The sequence below is a fragment of the Protopterus annectens genome, chromosome 1.part2 (assembly GCF_019279795.1).
Source record: "Protopterus annectens isolate FY-2018-M chromosome 1.part2, PAN1.0, whole genome shotgun sequence".
In the NCBI taxonomy this organism is placed as follows: Eukaryota; Metazoa; Chordata; order Ceratodontiformes; family Protopteridae; genus Protopterus; species Protopterus annectens.
The window spans coordinates 702,395,594-702,418,241 of NC_056727.1; the positions used below are offsets into that span (position 1 = coordinate 702,395,594).

General features: G+C 40.9%; 1 protein-coding gene across 1 annotated transcript in view; it reads right to left on the bottom strand.

Moving 5' to 3' along the window:
- The window catches only part of LOC122792406 (G patch domain-containing protein 11-like), a 339,605-nt gene that overhangs the window by 201,689 nt on the left and 115,268 nt on the right, over nucleotides 1-22,648 (bottom strand). Inside the window, exon 5 of the mRNA XM_044060194.1 lies at nucleotides 8,608-8,698. Within this exon, the coding sequence (XP_043916129.1) occupies nucleotides 8,608-8,698 (91 nt within the window). The remainder of the gene's footprint in view (nucleotides 1-8,607; nucleotides 8,699-22,648) is intronic.

Consider the following 22,648-nt stretch of genomic DNA (forward strand, 5'->3'; position numbering starts at 1 on the left):
TTCTCAGATTTTTGAAGTAATCCGGTAGTTGTCTTTGTTTTTCTTCTGTGAGAAAAGCCATTTGGGTGGTTGTATCTAGTTCCGCACCCAGAAAAGTTATTCTTTGGGATGGCACAAGTCTTGACTTGTGAATGTTGACTGTGTATCCCAAGGCCTGCAGAAGGCGGATGGCATAATTCAAATGTTTTTCCAAAGTTTGTTGGCTGTCCGCTTGTATAAGGCAGTCGTCCAGATACGGGTATATTTGAATCCCCTGAAGTCTGCAGTGTGCAATTACTGATGCCAGGCATTTCGTGAATACTCTGGGCGCAGTAGATAAGCCAAAGGGCAATTCTGAGAATTGATAATGCTCTGAACCTGCAAGAAATCTGAGGTGTCTTCTGCAACTTTGTCTGATAGGGACATGCAGGTATGCCTCCTTGAGGTCTAGAGTTACCAGCCAAGACCCCTTGCCCAGCATGGGAAGGAGTTGCTGTAGGGTCAGCATTTTGAATTCTGGCACAATGAGATAAGTATGGAGTGCGGACAAATCGAGAATAGGCCTCCATTGTTTTTCTTTTCTTGGGACAAGGAATAGTCTGGAATAAAATCCTTGGCCTTGTTCTGTGAGAGGAACCTTTTCTATAGCTTTCATTTGCAATAGGTTGGCAATTTGTTTTAAAGCCTCTGCTCTTTGATTTGGTGGCAGGTTTGGCATTCCTTTTCTTTTTGGTAATGTATGGAAATGGAACCTGTATCCTTTGTCTATTATTTGCAGTGTCCATTTGTCCCTTGTAATACTGTGCCAATTTCTTGAGAATAAAGACAATTTTCCGCCCAAAGGTGCTTCTAATTGAGCCCTGGTTGGCGGGATCAAGGTGAAGTCATTGAGTCTGTCCTTGTGCAGCAGTTGTTGGTCCTGCACTACCTCGCTGGTTAGGAGGCTGCCATTGACGCCCTCTGTAGGAGCCTCTAGCTTGCCCTCTACCTCTGGCACGCCTGTTCTTGCCTCTTTGATATCTCTCTTCCAGAAAGGACCAATTCTTAGAAGGCCAATTTCTGCTGAATCTTGGTGGTTGTACCTGGAGGAAATCTTTGACTGTTTGTACAGATTTAGCCTTTTCCTCAAATTTCTTTAAGACCTCCGGAGCAGTGGAGCCAAATAACTTTTGCTTTTCTAGTGGAGCATCCAGAAGCTTAGCCTTAACATGATCTGGCAGAGATTGTTCCTTCAGCAAAGCATGTCTACGTATGACTGCACCTGTCATTGCTGACCTACATGAAGCTTCCAATGCATCATAACCACACTGCAAGAAATGGTTGCTAACCTGTTGTGAATTATGTACCAGATCCTGAAGTGACTTACGGTCTAGGGGTTCAGGAGAAGACAGCTTTTTCTGCAATTCATCCAACAAATACTCTTGGTACTGTATCATATGAAATTGACAATTTAAAGCCCTCATAGACAGAGTGGAAGAAGTATACACTTTTTTACCCCATCTCTCTAAAGCCCTGGACTCCCTTTCAGAGGGGAGTGGATTTTTAGTAGTGGCAGCTGCAACCCCTTTAGGACCCTGGGAAATAGTTTCTGGGTCAGCAGAGTGGGCTTTGTAAAGGAAATGATGTGAGTCCGGGACCCTGTAGTACCTATCGGGTTTAACAGGAGCCGGAGGAAGGGTGTCAGGGGTAGTGCTAGACTCAGAATACACATCATCAATGACACTTAAAACAGGAGGAATAGCCAAAGGTCTATGCTGAGGTAAATGAAGAAAAGTCCTTAATCTCTTCCTGGAATCGGAGAATTCCTGGCCCTGCCATTGGAAATGCTCTCTCATGGAGTGAAGGGTCTCCCCAAAGGACAGCTCTTCAGGAGGGGAGGCAGAGGGAATGGATTCCTCTGCATCAGTATCCTCGTAGGCTGTGAAGGCCTCCTCCTCCTGGTAATCTGATAGAGCAAAGCCATCAGAGGCTTCATCAGAGGACTGAGGATCAGCGGACTCAGCCCTGGGCCTTTTGTCTAGAGGGGGTTGAGAGCCCCTGTCCGGATGAGGCTGGGATCCCCTGATTAAGAAAATAAGATCCTCAGCCAAACTTAGTATCTGTGAACCTGTAGTGGATCCCTGAGAAATAGTCTTGGGAGGCAGAGTTTTTTTGTTGCTTAGCAGCTTTAGTCCTAGTTAATGCTTTAATGGACATGGATGCAGGGGGCCTGGCTGCTCCACGTGCTGGGGTATTCTTGTCTAAGGGAATAGTGTCGGTAGTTTCCTGAACACCAGTTTCCGCGGGTAAATCCATAACCGATTCAGAAGAAGCCTTCGGGGCCGAGGCTGTCGGTTGTACCGTTTCCACGGTCGGAAGTACCAAGGACTCGGTTTCAGCTGAGACCGAGACACTCGCGGTAGGCCTAGGCGTGGTTTCAGCCGAAACCACGGTCTGCGTGTGTCGGTCCTTGTCCTTCCGGTTTTTAGTTAAATGAGAAGTCGGAGTCTCCGACGGCATTTTATAAGAGAAACTAGCCCAAAAAAATTCCTCTGCATACTCCGACCGACGCCTAAGAGTGCGTCAATTAAAGGAGGCACAGGCAGTACAGGCCGAGATGTCGTGGTCTGGGCCTAGGCAAGGGAGGCAGTAGGAATGGAAATCCTTATGAGGTATTTGTTTCCCACAAGTCAAGCAATTATTAACTTTAAGCGTTTGATCTGACATCGGCTGAGGCAAGAAAGAGTCCCCAACAGGGTACTTAGCTTTTTGAAGTCTTCGGTAGCTGAATCTACAGGAGCTGGCCGACCGGCACTTGAGAACTGCTTCTGCTTCGGGCACCACGCGGCAAGAAAGACTGAGGAAGATGGCGTTGGCTGACTCTTTTATACCCCAGGCACTCTGACGTCGGGGAAAGGGCGACATCAGCCGACGCCGGACCCAGACTTTGGAATCCGGCCGACCGAAGGGCTGCCTGAGGCAGGACAACCCATATGTAAGGACTGCAGATGCATCCTTGAAGGACATCAAGGATCAATATTTTCTGATTAAGGAAATAAAAATTGATTCACTGCTACTCTAAAATAGCTGTGCATAAGTTTATTTTTCTATTAATTGAGTAAGTAAACAGGTCATTTGATCCTTTTTCAGCCACAACACAGGCTTTACAAATTAAAAACAAACAGAAATGGAGGCAGTATTTCTAATATGATGTTAGTATATTAAAGATATGTAACACAACCTAACACTATACAAAAAAACTTGAACAGGATCTCCTAGTCTACAAGATCAATTATATCTATTAACTCTGAAGAAAGCAAGTTTATACCCATTCAAGTCAGTCAGGCTTATGCCTCTTAGGTTCATAGGTTCATACCTATGGCATTTATAAGCCTAGCCAGTGTGTGTTTGGCTTTCGCCACCCATTTTAAATGAATTTTGCTATGCCCTTTTTCGAGGTTTGTATACTGTGCCTCTGTCTAACAGTGACACAGAAGTGATACCCGGGGTAAACCTATGATCTCCCATCCACTCATCAAGATTCCTCTTGAAGAGAGTCAATGAGGGACTCTGCCTAACCTGGACTGGTATTTTATTCCAGAGTGAAGGGAGCCTCTGGGTTATGAATCTGTCCCTCCAGCATGTCCTATTTATTTCAGTGCTGAGGTTCAAGTCTCTCGAGCGCGTAGCTCGATGGGATTTGGATTTTCTGAGGTGCAGCATGTCCATTAATTCCGGGTTGGACATGGCTTTATACGTCAGGCACAGATCGCCTCTGAGCAGGCGGTATGCCACTGAGTAGAGCTGGAGTTTCTTTAACCGGGCAGCATATGGCATCTGTTTGAGCCCTATGATCCTCTTGGTGAGGTACTTTTGGGGTCTTTCCAGTTGCTGCAGGTGTCTGGTAAGGTACATCCCAAAAGGGGCATTGTATTCAATTATGGGCCTGATGAGGGATGAGTAAAGAGGCACGATGACCTCCTCTGATCTAGATGTGAATCCCTTCATGATTAGGTGGGCTATATAAAATATTTTTCTAACCACTTTGGCCACGTGGTTGTCAAATGAGAGACTGCTATCAACTTGGGTCCCCAGGTCCCTAATTACTTCTGCTGTACTTAATGGATTACCACCTATGTGGTAATTTGTGGGCACTTTGTTTTTGCCAAAGGGGATGACTATACACTTTTTGGCGTTTAGCTTGAGGCCATGGCTCTGGCACCAGTTGTCTGTTTCTATGAGGCCCTTTTGTAGGATGCTTGTGTCGGCTGGAGAGTCGATTATGGCGCCCAGTTTGCAGTCATCTGAGAACTTGGTCAGCCACAGTCCTTCCGTGTTAGCCTGTACCTCCGAGCAATATATACCGAACAAGAGAGGTCCCAGGACTGAGCCTTGTGGGACGCCACTTGTAACTGGTTTGGAGTCTGACATGGCTCCAGCAATTCTAACCATGTGGGTTCTGTCCTTGAGCCAGTTGGCAACCCATCTAGTTACATAGGGGTTTATATTTAAGCTGGTGAGCTTATCTATAATGCCCGAGTGAGGTATTGTATCGAAGGCGTTTGCAAGGTCCAGGTAGGCTGTGTGAACCACCTTCCCCTCGTCAATGGCCTTGGTGACTGTTTCAAAGAAATTGACCAGGTTTAAAAGGCAGGATCTGCCCTTAACAAAGCCAAACTGGGTAGGATCCAGTGTCTGTAGGTCCCCAATATCTTTATTTATGAGGTCCATGATGATCCTTTCCATAGCTTTGCAGACCAAGCTAGTCAGGCTTATGGGGCGACAGTTTCCAGGATCCGCTGAGGCACCACCTTTGTGGAGAGGGACCACTGTTGCTGTACGCCACTCTTTGGGTACATATCCTGTAGTAAGGCTGAGATTGAACAGTAGTTTTATGTATGGGTGTAGTTCTTCTTGGAGTTCATGTAGGACGCAGCCCGGGACACCGTCTGGTCCCACTGATGCTGTGTTTTTTGCTTTGGAGAGGGCGGCTCTTACCTGAGCATCTGAGATGTCAGGGGGGCAGTACTCTGCTGGGATAGATATTTGCCCTTTTGGTGGGGAAGGGGGGGAGAGGTTTGCGCTGAACCTGTCAGCTAGGATGTTGGCAATGTCTGTAGGTCCGGTGTATTTTTTGTCATTCTGGACTAATTCTGAGCATATCTGGGAATTCCCACCCAGGTTCCTAACATAACTAAAGAAAGCCTTCTGATTATCCTTAGTGTCCTGTACAATTTTTCTCTCGAAGCTGGCCTTAGACGATTTTATGAGTGCCCGTATTTTTTTGCTAATACTGATCAGAGACGCCTTCCCTTTTTGGGATTTTGCTCTATCATGTAGTAGCTTCCTCCTTCTATTGTATAGTTTGTTTATGGCTGTGGTCCACCAGACAGGACGCATAACCTTGGAGGACTGGGTCTTGGTTTTATTGGGGATTGCATGATCCATACAATACTATTTCCACAAAATCATTACAGGGAAAAAAGAGCCTCCAAACAACCATTTCAAATATATTCAGAAGAAAATTTTTCATAGTTTGCAATAATAGACAATCCATAATGGTAACACACTGCATGGTTATGCTATGTCTAATGTTAAAAAGAAACACCTTCAAACAGTCTGCTAGGAAAGCTATTACTGAGAAAGTAAACCTTTGGGTGGTTAACTTGTACAATGTCCAGCACTAGTGACCTTTTTAAATATTAGTTATTGGGATATATGATATACAGCCAAGGAAGGGGTGAGGCGTTTGCAAGAAGGTACACACTCATGTAGGCAAAGGAAAAGAGTAAGCTTCAATGTAAAGTCTGGTGGTATAAGAAGAAAGAATGCCTACATACACGAAACACCATCGCTGCTGAGGTGCATGGCTTATACACTATACATACGTGAGCTGTATTTTAGGAGTATAAAGATATGAAAGCTGAACTTCATAAGTAGTTGTTACAATAAAAGCGTAAGTTTTAAGTCATGTAAAGGCTTCTCTGCTAAGTTATGTTTAACAGAAAGCTGCTCAGTAATATAAACAGTACATTAAATCCTGCAAAAATGTTCCTAATTCTTATGTTTTTTTACATCTCTCCTACCTGATTTAATACTTTACACTATCCAGTTTTTTAAGTGATCACAGTTTCCTCATGAAATCAATACTTTATGTAAGTGAGGCTTTTACTTTGACTTACATACTTTATTTTATTCTTTTTCTACTTTACTTTCTCTTTGGCAATACAAATTCTATACACAGCAAGCTATACGATTTGTACATAGTTTGACCTGCCTAGTTCTTCTAGCTAGTCGTATATAAAGGCACAGTGTGCTCAAACTTCAGTATATCTAGAAATGTATTCATAGATTCATAGACTGTTACTAGGCTTATGACCCAGTGGATCTTTCTAAGCCTAGCCAAGTTTTCCCAAAAGAATAATGATGTCCTGTATCTAAAGAGAACACTGAGAGCCAGGCATGTATATGCTACTTCTTGTCCATAAGGGACACGGATGCCAGGCCTGGTGTAAATTTCCTATTCCCCATCCACTGGTCTAGGTTGCACTTAAGCTGTGTAATAAATTAACTCAGCTTCACATGGATGGGAGGCCTGTTCCATTGGAGGGGCAGACTCTGGGACACATATCTGTTTCTGCATCAAGTTCTGTTTAAGTCACAGACAAAATTTAGGTTCCAAGACCTTGTATTTCTGGTAATGTTTGATTTATGAATATGTAGATAATTCATAAGTGTGGGGTTTGTGGACACCTTGTAAGCCAGGTACATATCACCTCTCAGCAATCTATAGGAGACTGAGTAGAGAGAAAGGGCTTTAAGGCGCTCTGCATAAGGCAGGTTTGTTATGCCTTGCATTCTTTTCTTAAGTAACCTCTGAAGTCACTGTAGTTTCTGCATATGCCTGGTCAGGTATATATCGATTATTTACTTGTATGTTCAGTTACATATTCTTACTTGATTTAAAATGAAGCTCAGGATAAAAAAAACTAATTCAAATAATCTGCTAGGGAGTATATACAGAGTAATGTGTGGGTTGCATAGAAGCCTATTCAATGCCTTCTAGTACATGGAGACAGTTGTCAGCTCCTCAGCTCCCAGTCATCCTTTTCCTTATGAAACCTGACTTAGCATGCAACAGTTTTCACTGAAACCAAACTTTGTTGGCTAAGTGCTCCTTTTTATCTGAGCAGTTATCTCTGTTACACTGGTTAGTACACAGAACAACCAAAGAACAAAATACATATCTGGTATTAGTGGTGATGACAGTAATGAAGATGCAGATCTTCAAAATCTTAACATCCGATGTGATGATGTGAGGTACTGCCATCTGTGCCAGGGACAGTAGGGCAGTGCATGTGTGACATATGCCAGCATGGTTAGCTGGAGTTTTGTAAATAATTTTGCGTCATTTGACTATCACACTGACTTGTACAGATGTTTGTGCTAAAAGATAACAGTGTTATTATAACTGAATAAATGTATATGTTTAAACAAAGAATTCTGGAAGGGAACAGTACAAGTTTTTGAAATTCTTCTATAGCTTTCAGATACTGCAACAGATCTTAGCAAAGCTCTGAGTGTGTGTGTGTTACTAGAGTTAGGTGATCAAATGTGATGTCATTCTATAACCAGCACTGAGAGAATGGAACTCGCACAACAGTTTTTGTTTCATTTTCTATGGAACATGATATAAAAGATCTATGACAGTCACCACAGTTAGTTTAGTTCAGTAAGTTTAAAGCTCCTTACCTTGTTTAAGTAAGAATCACAGCATCTAATCTTGCCTTGCTGTATTACTTAAGTTAGCTAAGGAACAATTATTCTTTAGGCAGTCAGGAAATACAGTGAGGTTAGTTAAGTATTGTTTTTCTGCATCTGTCCAACTGTGTTATTTTTATTTCTCTTGTGACAAACTCTGGTGTTTACTGTACTTGGATATTTAGTATTCTCATGTTTTCTATTTTATTATTTATTATTAAATATTTTTATATCTTTCATTGTGGCTGGTCTTTTAGACAATACTTTTAACATCTTAAGAGTACCTGAGCTTATTTTACTGACACCTTGGCCACTCCAAAAAGCCTTGCTGCATTGGTTACACTCTACCATTTATATTAGTATTGATTTTACTCAGTATAATTGTTTACCCTTGTAAGAGCTTTAGTGTGGTTGACTAGTGGTGGCATATTGTCTGGGCAGAGGAGGTGTGTGTGTGTGTGTGTGTGTGTGTGTGTGTGTGTGTGTGTGTGTGTGTGTGTGTGTGTGTGAGAGAGAGAGAGAGAGAGAAAATCAAATACGTAGGTGTGGGTGTGTCAGCTACTTGGAACTAGGACACAGTGCTCTAAGGTGAGTCTTGTTTGGGATCTGGAGGAACAGAGTCCACTCCCAGATCTGCAGCATATTCCCTGTGTGCTCTAGAGGGAAACTGTGTTTGATGCAGAGCGCTGCATCTTTAAAATACTGTGTAAATCTATTCCTGTTTTTAGTGACCGTCTCTCACTGGTGTCAGTGGTAAGGACTGAGGCTCTTTGATTACTGGCCCAGAGTAGAGAGTCAATCGCATCCATTACAATTCCTTTCTAGAGAGGCAAGAATTTGTTACACTGTAGAAATGTAAATAAGTTATTCTTCTTGACAAATTCTTACCTTCTGCTTATCTAGCTCAAGACATGCACATTGACTTTTCCTGAGGTCTCCAGCCACCTTGCGTTCTTCCTGTTGACGCTGTAATCTTAACCTGTGGCAATCATAAGACAAATCACTGTCAATAAGGAACAAAGTGATTCAATATTTATACAGAATAGTTGCTAAATTTATAAATGGCAAAAAAATGACAAAGTTAAAGAAGGCTAACATTATCTCACAGAATAGTAACATGCAGTCAACCATGGTACAGAAGTTAAGTTTCTGTTAAAATAGCCATCAGAATACAGTGATTTATCCATGTTACTATAAGTCAGTATGGGTAGATGGCATCAAGCAATGAGAGACATTTCCTAAGGTAGTGATGCCTTGAGTCCAATGACTTAACACATTACAGCTCATAAAATGTAGAATGAAAGATAATAAAATGTGATAGTTATGTAGAGAATGATAAGAGATGTTCAGAATAGCACTGCAGAATTGAGTTAATTGCCAGGTGAAATAACAGATATGTACTAAATTGACTATACCTCAGTTAGGCTGTGAAGAGACCTTCTGCAGTCACCAACTGTTGACATTTCCTCTTTTTGTATCCTTGGCTCAGACAAATTTTGAATCTTACTCCCATGCTTGGAAATAAGTGTGGTTCTAACCAGTGCACATAACAATGTTATGCACCAGGTAAGAAGGGTACACTTAGTCATTGATATTCCTTTCTACCTACATCAAAGATGTAAGCCAACATACAAGATGGATAACACTTACATAAAGACATATAATCTATAAAGCAGCCCAACTTACAAGGAAACTGCATCCATTCCCAAGTAACAGAAATGCCAAGAAAGTAATAAGAAAGTGAACAGGTAATAAGCAAACACTGTAGAAGAAAGAACAGACCTGAAGACACATATTGTTATATCCAATTTCAGAGACCTTACATACAATAGTTAGCAGTTGGGAAGACTACCAAGCACTAACATTTAAACATTCATGACAGTCTGGAGCAGAGGAAAGGCCTTCTTGAAAAGGACATAGATGCGAAAACAGGCCAGATTCCTGGAACGATAGACCAAGCTACAATGTTTGGTGAAACTGTTCCATACATTCAGGGAGCTAGGGCATATATGTTTTGAAATGGGTACATGTTTGAAGCAAGCGCATGAATGAGTAATATTTCTGTTGAAGTATTGTCTAACAGCAGTGTTTTCCAATGGCCAGTTAGTTGCCTAATGGTAAAAAAAAAAACTTAGCAATCCATTTGTTTAGGGTATGTTTAGCCAGTGCAAGTCCCCTCTTCTTATGCAAAATATGAGCGAGTGGCCTGTTTTCATGAACTCTTACAACTTCTTCAGGTAAAACCCAATTTGTTGTCACACATACCATTTAGAAAGGGCACTCCATATGCTTTAATGCCGTCTCCAGAAAATAAAACACACAGATGAATAGATAAGATTAAGGACAACCTAGGATCTACTTTCAGGACAAAATCTTAGTCATAAGGAACAAACAATACTTACAAAAGAACAAAAATTGCTTCCTGGAGAGAACAGCATAAATAATTAAGATCTTGTAAAGGTGATGGCATCCAAGGACAGCATCTCCTAAAAGACTGTTTTCACAGATGAATAAGTCAGTCTGAAAGGAGGACAGTTCAAATCACAAGAAACGAAAGGGAAGACGCAGACCCACACCCAATTTTACAGAAATGCTTTAACTGGCCACTGCTACTAAACAGTTCCGTCTTCCACCAGGTTATGATGTACAAAGATGACTGAAACACTCCTTAACAGTGTAATAAATGTGATTGAAATGATATAGCATCATTTTTAAAAGAGTAGGGGGTCTTTATTTGTTTATAAACAGCAACAAATATATACAAAGAATGTGCAGTTTCCAAATGTCCAACATCACACAATGAATAAATGAAAAAAATATAAACAATCAAAGAAAATTGAGACATAACATAACCACCTCAGCTTTTGCGCCACAACCACTTTTACAAACTACACAGAATCAAATTGACATCCCACAAGTTAGTATATAGTAAAGTATGACACCTACTCTTCCAAATTACCCAAGTCATCCTAAGTTTATCTACAATATTGTTACATTTATGCTAGGATACATTTTACTTACTATAGGCATATATGACACATCTTGTACTCTTCCAATCTAATAAAGCAAGGACAATAGCTTCTTCTACAAGACCAAAAACAACAATCTTTATTTTGCTTATACATCGGTTGTGCTTTGACAGGTACTTTTAACAACATGATGCTCCACAAAAAGTCTTTAAATTCATAACATTATGGAATTGTTTTTGTTTCTGTTTAACGGCTTTTATGTTTGAAGATCTAACCATGGTCTAACATAGTAAAACTTGTTCATGATATCAAAAGAACATATTTTCTAGGTCTTGAAATATTAAGTATATCAGTATTCCACATGACTGGCTTATTGTGATATTCTTTAAGCATTCTGTATAGTGGTCCAGAAATCCTGATTTTTCACATAGTAAGTACACCATTAACCACTGAATGTTCTTTAAAGGTAGTTCTGGCAAATTCCAGTAAATATGTAATAATGTTAAATACAATGAGGTTTATTAGTCACAATCCACCATCCTCTTTTTCACTGCATGAACTCCACTTTCCCATAGATTTAGTATTTTTAAGTATCTTTATTAAATCACATTATGAACAATTACAGAGATACACATACATTAACTAAAAAGAAAACAAATCACATTAACATTTATCATTATTTTCACAGTACACATTTATTTTCAACAATTACCCACGCTAACACTGCATGCATTGCTCAACTCCTTCCTTCCCTTAAACCTCACTCCTTCTCTTGAACATTATTCTTCATGTTCTGTTCCCACAAATTCCATGTAATTCTATGTAAGTGGCTCATTCCTTTTTCTAAAGCTCCCAACTATAGATATTTTATCTCCTTTACAGTATTTAATACTTCAATAATACTTGGTCTAGATTTTGATTTCTGGTATTTACTAATTACTTTTCTGCAAGCAAAAGCATTGAAAACTTTAGTAATGCCTTACTATGTCTAGGCAATTCAGATCTTATGTCCCAGCTCAAAAGAATCTCTTCCTTACTTAAGATTCCCCCACACCACCAAAATTTCTGACAAAGCACTTTGTAGGGAGATTTTGAAATCCTATAATTCGTTACATTCCCCAAAAAAACATGTTACCAGCAGGCTGTAATCTCATTTTCTCCCCCTCAAACCTGCAGCATTTGCTGTTTGCCTAAGGAAAAAAATCTCTGAAGTCTGCTTGGGCATAAAAATAATTATGCAAATACTTCCAAGCCCAAATTCAAAACATTCTGGACTTTGTTGCACACCTGGGTACTATACAAATGTCCTCCAATTTTCCTTTGTAAACTGCCTTTAAAATCCCTCTTTCCAGTCTTTTCTATCCTCATCTGATGGATGTTTGTAGTTACCAAGCAATTAATTATATATGCTATTAATTATCCTTTTTTTAAGGCAACTTCTGTTCTAGACTCAATTAAAAACTATTATAGCTGATCTTTCACCTAGCCCTCCTCTATCCTTTTTTCTTTGCCTATACCTTGTTCTCAAGTCTCTGGTAAGTAAGGCAGTCTCCAACCTTCTGCTTGGCCTTATCCCACCCTATTACCTTTCTCTCTCTACTTGCTTTCAATTTCTTCAATCCTTTGCTAATTTTCTCCAGTAAATTCTAGACCTTTCTTGTCGTTACCCCAACTGGTAAAATCTCCTTTCTCCATTCCCATGTTGGCTTACTTCTTAGAATACTTTTTGCTACTTTATGAATATAATGTTCTATATGGTTATTTTCTTAAAGGACCCACATTCAAAATCCTACCTTCTCCTTACCCCCTCCCCCAGAACATCAACATCATCATTATCATCATCATCCTTTTTCACCCTGACTTATAACCTTTTGCTTATGTTACATACATGAATCTTAACTATAAGGCTGTAAAGTATTCCTTCAAATCAGTTAACCCCAAAGCACTTTGTTTTATGCAAAGCATTAACGTATCCCACCTAACTCTTGCTGTCTTCATCTCCCAAATGAATTATTTCCACTATTTATTATCATCCACAAATACTTCTCTGGTTGATAAAAATATGCCTGACTTGTACACAAAAGTAAAATGACTAAACATTTTCACTCTTGCATCTTACCATCCATACTCATAAAAAAGAGCTTTAGTTTCTCAATGTTCATATTACTTTTCATTTAGTCTCTTCCCATATATCTTTAGTTGCCATAACAGTATCATTTTATCATGTTCCCATAAATATTGGTATTGCTGAACCAAATATGTGGTAACACAGTTTATTGATGCAGCCACTGTTTTATCTTCATTAATGTTATATACCAAAAAGATCTGAAATTGTCTCACAATGTTTCACAACACCCAAATGGCTTACAAACTCATTTCATTAGTATCATACCAGTTATATTTTTGCATTTGCAAGACATTTACTTCTGTGACAGTGGCTCTAAATATAAAATAAATAACAAAGAGGAAATAGGACACCCCTGCCTCGTTTCTTTGTTCAGACAAAGCTTTTGAGAGAGGGTAACCATCCCACCATACTTTTTGCTTCCAACCGTTCACTTGTCCTCATAATTAACTCTATTCTTCCATCAGGGAACACAAACTTGTTTTCCTACTCATAAAATCACCAACTGACATTATTAAATATTTTCTCAGCATCAAGACCCACCAACAACAGTGGTGTTTTCTTATATTCTGCTTCCTTCTGGATTATCACTGTTCTATTAATTTTGACAAATGTTTGTCAGTCCTCCAGAAAACCACAGATATCCATATCTATCAATTTTGGAAACATCTTTGCCATTTTCTTAGTATAGAAATAAATGCTTCATAACTGTGGCTTACAACTGAAATGGGTCTATAAAAATCTGGGTCTGAAGTGGTCTTTACACACTTTGGATAATGTAATCACTGCAGCTTTTTTCCAAGATGCTGGTACCACCCCCCCCCCCCAAGAAAAAAATACTGTCAAACAAAGCCTTCCAAATCTTTATCTCTTTTTCCTTCCTAATTTCACATTTCAAAACTTTCGCAGGAATATCATCTGCTTCTGGAGGCCTCCATATTAATTGATTATACATTCCCATTTTACCTCATCTCTTCCTAGCTTAGCTATTAACTGTTGAGCCTAGTCTTCTTTTAACCTTGGAATAATCAAGTCTTCCATGAATAGTCCTGTTTGTGCCTTTTCTTGGTTATTACATTCTTCTGCTTTAAACAAATTTTCATAATATTTCTGAAATATCCCCAATACTTCCATAGGATCTTTGGTTACTTTTTCTTGTCATAAACTCCATAGGTATGGTAACAACCCTTTCTATTTTCTGTTCTTTAAGTTGTTGTGCTAAACGTTCTTGTGCTCCAGAGTTATAGAAAATTTGTTGCTTAACAACAACCTTTCTAAACCCATACACATTATCTAAATACTTCCTTATTTTCTTTTTAGTAATCTGCAGTTGTTCCTCTTGCTAGATTCCCTTTATTCTACAATAAATTTAACCTTGTCAACCCCTCTAAATAATTCCTATTACCTCTTTCTCCTCTCTCTTTTTCTCTTATTTCTATGGGTTTTAAACTTCATTCCCTTTTATCACTCTCACTATCTCTTCTGAAGAAATGTCTATATTCTGTAATTGCTGTGGAATCATTTCTACTACCCATTTCTTAAATTCCTCTCTTTTAACAAGTAGGAAAAAACCATTGTCACATTTTTACTCAACTACCCTGCAGCTTAGCTTGGTATTGGTGCATTACCTAAAATAGTTACCGGATGTGCGTCAGAACATTCAATTAGATACACACACTCCTGTGAAATATGACACAAATCCAGCCTTTCACAGTTATTGCACTTTAAGGAATAATACATAAATTCTGAGTTCCTGTCAGAGTTCCTAGTACTGGATTCACATATTCCATACCAAATATTCTCATATGTTTCTTCAGAAAAACAACCCTCTTGTTATATTTTCCATTCCACATCCCCTTGAAAAATTCCGACTACTGCAAACCAGGTTTCAGTCCCACTCAAATAATATTCCCTACCAAAATTTTCTTAAGCTCCATAATAGCAGTTTTAGGGAGAATACAAACACACGCCAGTGTAATCTTCTTCCCTGCCAACAACACCTTACTGCCACAAATCTACCATTATTGCATTTTTTCCCTTATATCACAGTTATAACCCTTCAAGCAATTAGCAGGGTTTTTGGGCAAACCACCCCCCCACGCTGATGAAGGATCTCCATGATGTCTCCAAAAGAGAAATCATTGGTGGGGGGGGTGACCAGGTGGAACCCTCCCCCAAGTTGGTATCCTCCGTGAGAGACTCCAGCAGGCAGTCTAAGTGCCTCCTTTTAAACATATGTTTTTAAGGAAACTCCTCGGGGGGGGGGTCTCTGGGGAAGATTTGAAAACGTCAGATGGCTCCTGTGGGGGAGCTCCCTGGGGCGAAGAGGCAGCAGGCTGGCCCTGAGTGGCAAGATGGCAGAATCCGGGCCAGACACAGACGGAGCCAGGATGGACTCAAGAGGATGACAGCATCAAGAGTCTCGATGGAACATGTAGAAAGCAGAAGAATGAACTCCTGGAGCTGGGACCATGATCAGGTCTGTAATCCTCAGAGTCAACAGGGGAGCCTGAGCTAAATCTGCAGGTGCCGAGACTCTGAGTGGAAGGTCTGGCTCCGAAAAACTCATTGTCAATACTACCCCATTGGATCTGAAGCTGAGGCTATGGCTCAGAGCTCGGAGCCCACCTGCTCAGGGCAATGGCCAGTGTTGAGGTACCATCAGTGCCGACCCCTCGACACAGAGGGTCCTAGGACCCAAAGACTCCAAAATTGGGGGTCAGATCGGAGAAGGAGTGATTGGGATGAAGGAGGACTGCATGCCCCCCAGCCCCGGAGGGGTAGGGGACAGGCAAGACTCCCACCTGTATCTGCGTGTGGGTGAATCTCCACCTCAGCTTCGGAGAGACTGTGGATGGATCTTGCGGATGACGCCACCGACACTGGCCTAGACAGGTGGTTGGGTGAAGCCAACACTGGAGAACAGCTCCAAGACACGTCTGGCTCCAGGGACAAGTAAGGTGAATGAAGCCGGGGGGAACTCGAGCTAGGAGCCGGGTGAGATTTCGCCGATGGCTCAGCTGAGGAGGAGCTTGGAGCTGATGCTGGAAAATGTAGCCAAGTCAGATCTGCCCCGGATCCATGTCCCACAGGTTGAAGAGCAAATGAAAACAATTTCAGATCTACATTTTATAGAAATACTCATGCGTCTGCCTTTAAAACAACAGATGAATCCAGGCAGAAATACACGGCTAATGTGACCACATTGTTGCACCCCCATAAAAACAGAGGAAATTATTCTATTAATTCTACATATAATGTGAGTAATATGTTTTTGCATCCCTTTCTACATATAATGTGATTAATATGCTTTTACAACCCTCATCCCAGGAGCCCAATAACACAGCATTACATTAACTTTTATTTGCTTCTTTCCAGTCTTTTCTATCTTGTTGCAATGTAAAGCTTGGGTACATTACAACTATGAAAAAGCACTTTCTTCAACATCGTTATCATATACTGCAATCACTGTTAAGACTCCCCATCTCACATTTAAAACACTCCTGACCGCATCCTATGCAAAAATGCTTTACAACAGAACATGCTATAAAGACCTTAAGAAAATTCTGGGAGAAATAATCAGCTTTCAGCAGGGAATATTACTTATAAGTGGGGACTGGAATATGACTGGCAGCAGTGAAGATGCCTCTGGGAGGCCCAAAAAGAAAAATATATCAAAGGAGTCTAGATTTTTCAAGAAAGTTATGAAAATGTTTGGCGTGGAAGATGTGAATTCAGCAGCAGGAGTTCAGAGTGAGTTTACTATTATTCCCTAAGATACAAAACACTGGTCTAGACTAAACAGAACATATATTTCACAGGAACATGTGCATTTAATTTACAGTTTTGATTCGAATCCAATAACTATTTCAGATCATGCGCCATTAACAACCAAAATAAAAATACAAGGTAATGAAATAAAAATGAGACATTGGCACTTCCCACCTACCTGTTGAAAAGAGAGGAATTTAAAGAATGGGTAGTGGAAATTACTTGGGAGTTATTACAAAATATATAAATTTCTTCTGAAAATACAGCTAGGGAGTGGGATAAAATTAAAGTAAAATTTTAAAATAGGGTGGAAGTAAAACAGAGAGAGATATAGTTAAGTAACAAAAATTATTTAGAGGGACTGACAAAGGTTCAAGTATTGTGGAATAGTGGGAATCTCAGAACAAGAAAAGGTGCAATTGCCAAATGCTAAATAGAAATTAAGAGATTACCTTAATAATATGCATGAGTTTAGAAAGACTGCTGTTAAGCAACCGTTTTTTGATAACTCCAAAGCACAAAACTTTTAGCACAATGACTTGGGCAGCAGAAAGTAGAAAGGGTTGTCACCAAGCTTAGAGAGCCTATAACAAGGAAGATAACAAGAGATTATGTAGAGGTACTAGAAATATTTTAAAAATGTTATGAAAGTTTGTATAAAACAGAGAAATGGAAATCAAGAAAAGGTACAAATAGAAATGTTTATGGAAGAATTAAATATGCCAAGATTAGAGGTAGATGACAGTCAATTACAAACAGGATAGGAGGAAATACAAATTGTGATGGATAACCAATCCACAGGAAAGTCCACAAGAAAATATGGTATTCCTTTGGAAGATTGGAAACTAGGAGGGAAAAAACTGAAAAAGATCTGGAAGGTTTTGTTGAACAGTATTTTAAAAAGAGAGGAAGCACCAACATCCTGGAAGAAGGCAGTGGTGGCCGTAATACCTAAAGAGGGTAAAGACCCATCAGATCCAGCTCCATACAGGCCCATTTCAATAATATACCATGATTATTAAGTGTTTATGTCTATAATGGCTAAAAGAATGTCAAAAGTGATGCAAAAACTGACAGATATGAATCAAAGTGATTTTGTGGAGGGGAGGCAAATATCTGACAACTTTAACAAAACACTGATGATCCAGAGGGAAGCAGAATGTAAGAAAATGCCAAGATGTTGATAAGTCTTGATACAGAAAAAGCATTTGAGAGAATAAACTAGAGGTTTATAAGCAAGGCAATGGAAGCATTTGGATTCTCTGATAAAATAAGGTTGATTAGGAGGACATATGAGGGATCGGAAGTGAAAATTAAAGTTTGTGAGTTCCTCTCTGATAATTTCCATTTGAGCAGTGTAACTAGAGTGGGGTGTCCTGTTTCCCCTTTGTTATTTGCATTATATTTAGAAAGTACAGTTGTGTACACTTACCATAAATGCAGATTTTCGAGTGTATTCACTGTTGCAGTCATCACACTTGGGTTATCTGCCTGCAAGTAGCCCTCAGTCGGCCCGAATACCAGAGTCTTGGGATTTTTGCATTCAGATGCTATTGTCTCTTCCATGACGTCAGGTTGTCAGAGGTATAAAACATGCCGCCGACGTAATTACATAAGTTTTTCTTGTCCTAGATGTCAGGAGCCCCCAAAATAGGAAGCAATTACATGGTGTGGAACACCTCCAGTAAAAAGTAAATATCATTGCCATAAGACATGCCCAAAAAGAGGATAGGTAGAAAGTATAGAAAAGTAAGGGGGCTGGAGGGAGGGTATCCAGGACTGCAACAGTGAATACACTCTAACATCTATATTTATGGCAAGTGTACACAACTGTACTATGTTCTTCATGTTTCACTGTTGCAGTCATCACACTTGAGTTGATTCCCAAAGCTGAGGAAGGGTGGAGGCAGTCAATAAGTATTAAGGCTGGCTAGCAGGCCTTGTAAGACTGGGTTCCCTATTACAATCGCAAAACTCCACTTACGCGAATACGTAAACGTCGACACATATTTAGCATATTTAGTTGGCCCTTCTCCGGTATAGCTCCTTAAGGTAAGTGTGCAATAGTTATGGACCTTAGGGTTAGGGTGCGGGTTAAGGTAAATGCATACATAGTAATATATGCAAGCTTTACTTTAGGATTAGAAGTAGGGTTTTGTTAAGTGTATATATGTGGATTATTTATTTTGTTTGGGTAGGTAGTACATAGTGGGCTGTGAGGTTGGCCAACTATGACGATTCGACATTTTGAATTTCTTGGTTCAGGACGTTCGATGTTTTCGCAGTTCGCTAAATATGTGTCGACATTTCCGTATTCGCGTAAGTGAGGTTTTGCAGTTATAATATATAGACCCGTAAGACTGCTGTGGCAAATCCGGCTCTGGATTTAGAAAAGATAGGTAAGTGGTAATGCTTGGTGAAGGTGTGCACAGAACTCCAGGTTGCAGCTTCCAGGATGTCCTTGGTAGGGCCTCCCCTGAGAAATGCTGTAGAGGTTGAGGTAGCCCTAGTGGAATGAGTTCTGATACCCTGTGGGGTAGGTTTTCCATGGTGTTTGTAGCAGAAATGGATGAAGTGTGCTATCCATTTGCAAATGGTTTGCGTTGAAATGGCCTTGCCCACTGCCCCTGTAGCAAAGCTGACTAGCAGCTGGTCAGATTTTCTGAAAAGTTTAGTCCTGTCAAGGTAGAATCTGAGCTGTCTGTGCATGTCCAAGGAGTGCAGGATCCTTTCCCCTTTATTCTGAGGATTTGGGAAAAAGGCTGGTAAATGGATGGATTGGTTTAAAGCCACACTGGATACCACCTTGGGCATAAATTATGGGTTAGTTCTGAGGGAAACCCTGTCAGCATGGAAAATAATGAAGTGATCCACAGCCATTGGTGCCTGTAACTCAGACACTCTTCTTGCTGAAGTGATGGCTAGAAGTAAGGCTGTTTTCTAAGGGAAGACTTTTAACTCTGCTGCAGCAGCAGGCTCAAAAGGGGGAAGCATGAGCTTCTCTAGTACAAAGTGAAGGTCCCAGGCAGGGGTGGGAGCTCTCCTCGGGGACCTTAAATTGTTAGCTCCTCTCAGGAACTGTTTGATGAGAGGGTGAGAAAAGAGAGGTGGCAGAGGCATGAATCTTAATTGATGAAAAGGATAGGCCTTTGTGGACCAGCTCTGCTAGGTAATCTAGGATTTGAGGTAAGGTGGGCACGGCTGTGTCCTTTCCTTGAGAATGGCTCCAAGAACAGTATCTTTTCTACTTTTCTGAATAGGACTTCCTAGTACTAGGCCTTCTGGCCTCAAAGATGACGTCCAGCACCTGTTTGCTGAGGGTTGCTGGTGGTGTATTCAGGGGATAAGCCAGTCTGCAAGGTTCAGGGTTTGCAGCTGAGGATGCAAAATCTGTCCCTCTTGCTGGGACGGAAGGGATGGCATCTGATGTAGGTGCCAGGGTGGCACTGCTGTCAGACTGCGTAAGAGTGGGTACCAGTGCTGGCGTGGCCAGTCTGTTGCAATAAGGATTGTCCTTTTTCTGTCCTCTTTGATTATGAGTAGTACTTTTGAGAGGAGGAAAGGCATAAATTGAGAGGTTTTCCCATGTAAAGGATAGGTTATCCACTTTCCACACTTGGCTGAGGATTTCTGATGCAAAATTTGCTCAATTAATGGTTTTGGGGGAGGCAAAGAGGTCCACCTCTGGTGTCCCCCCACCTGTGGATTAGAAGTTTGAAGGAGTTGGGTTCCAGTTGCCACTCAGTAGATTTCTTCTTAAGTCGTCTGCCAGTGAATTTTGTTTGCCTGGCAGGAACTGAGCTTGCAGGCTCACTTGTTTGTTCAAGGCTGTGTTCCACAGGGCCATGGCTAACCCGCAGAGTGGGTAGGAATGAGTTCCCCCTTGCTTGTTTATGTACCACATAACTGTGGTGTTGTCTGTCTTTATCAAGAGTTCTCCTGGAAGGCTAAGTTATTTGAAGGCTGTCAGAGCATTCTGTACAGCTAACATTTCTTTTTGATTGATATGCAGGTGAATTTGTCCTGGGCTCCATTTGCCTTGAATGCATTTGCCTGCCATGCGAGTCCCCCATGCATAGTCTGATGCGTTTGTTGTCAGGGATTGGGAGGCGAGGGGTTGAGTGAAAGGAAGTCCCTTGTTGTGGTTGCATGCTTCTAACCACCAAAAGAACTCTGCCCTTAGACAAGGATGATAGGAACCAGTATTTCCAGGTCCTGAAAATGTTGACACCAGAGACTATTTTAAGTACCATTGAAGTTTCCTCATATGCAATCTTGCATATGGAATTAGTAGAATGCATGAGGCCATGAACCCTAGGGCTTGCAGTATTTTTCTTGCAGATAGCTAAGTTTTGGTGGCCATTAGTTTCAAGTAGTCTGTCAAATAAACCTGCTTTTCTGGAGTGAGGAATGCCATCTGGGAAGTTGTGTTCAAGCTTGCTCCCAGGAATACAATCTTTTGGCTGGGCACCAGTTGTGATTTCTTTTTATTGATGGTGTACCCCAGAGAAGTTAGAAGTCTCTTTACAAATGCCAGGTGCTGAAGTAGCAATTCCTGACTGTCCGCCTGAAATCAGGCAATCGTCCAAGTATGGGTAAATTTGAATATTTCTCTGCCTGCAGTATGCAAATGCTGAAGCCAGGCACTTTGTGAATACCCTGGGCACAGTAGATCAGCCAAAGGGAAGTGCAGAGAACTGATAGTGCACAGAGCCTGCCCTGAAACGTAGACATTTCCTGCAAGATTCCGTTATGAGAATGCGCAAATATGCTTCTTTTAAGTCTAGGGTGACTAGCCAGGCGTCCTTGACTAGCATAGGAAGAAGCTGTTGCAGTGTAAGCATTTTGAACTTTGGGACCACCAGGAAGGTGTTGAGAATTGACAGATCCAGGATAGAGTGCCAAGACTTCTCTTTTCTGGGCACCAGCAACAGTCTGGACTAGAAACCCTGTCCTCTTTGCTCTACTGGAACAGGTTGAATAGTCCTGATACTGAGAAGAGAAAGTACTTACTTTTGAGCCTCTGCCCACTGGTTTGGAGGAAGGTCTGGCAACCCACTTGCGGTTGGCAGTGAGTGGAAGTAGAATCTGTATCCCTGGGATACAATGTTTAGGACCCATCAGTCCTGGGTAATGCACATCCAGTTTTTTGCATGCAGGGCGAGTTTTCCTCCTAGGGATGCAAGTACTTGGGCATGGCTAGGAAGGATGATAGACAAGTCATTGTGAACTTTTTTCCATAAGGGGGTGGCTTACCACTCCCTGTTTTTGAGGTGGGAGCACTCCATTATTTAGAGCTCTGTATACCCTGAAACTGTAGTCTTGGTGGTCTGTTTCCCCTGGGTTTGAACTGAGAAGGCATGGGAGGGACTGGAAAGGACCAGTTTTTAGAAGGCCAATGCCTACTGAATCTAGGTGGCTGTACCTGTAAGAAATCTTTAACAGTTTGCATAGATTTAGCTTTTTCCTCCATCTTTTTAAGAACAACTTCTGCTTTTGTGCCAAACAAACGTTCCTGGTTTAATGGAGCATATAGTAATTTTGCTTTGACATGGTCTGGCAAGATTTGTTCCTTTAGCCAAGCATGCCTTCTCAGTACAGACCCAGTGACAGCAGCCCTGCAAGATGCTTCTAAGGCATCAAAACCACACTGCAAAGTATGTTTACTAACTTTGTTTGCAGAATGCATTAACTCTTAACATTTTTATTTTCTGTACAATCTGGAAGCAACATTTTTTGTTTAAATTAGTTCCATAATATGCTGCTGGTACTTCAACATGTGAAACTGGCAATTTAAAGCCCTGATGGCAAGAGTTGCAGAGGTATATACCCTCTTACCCCATCTTTCTAAAGCTCTAGAATCTCTGTCCAAAGGGGTAGGGTTTTTGGCTGTAGTAGCCTTAATGCCTGGGAAATGGTCTCTGGATCTGCAGTGGGATTCTTAAAGAGAAATTTGAGAGAGTCAGGTACTCTGTAGTACCTGTCAGGCTTTCTAGGAGCTGGTGGTAAAGTATCAGGAGTAAGACTGGATTCAATGAAGACATCATCTACAATATCCAGGACA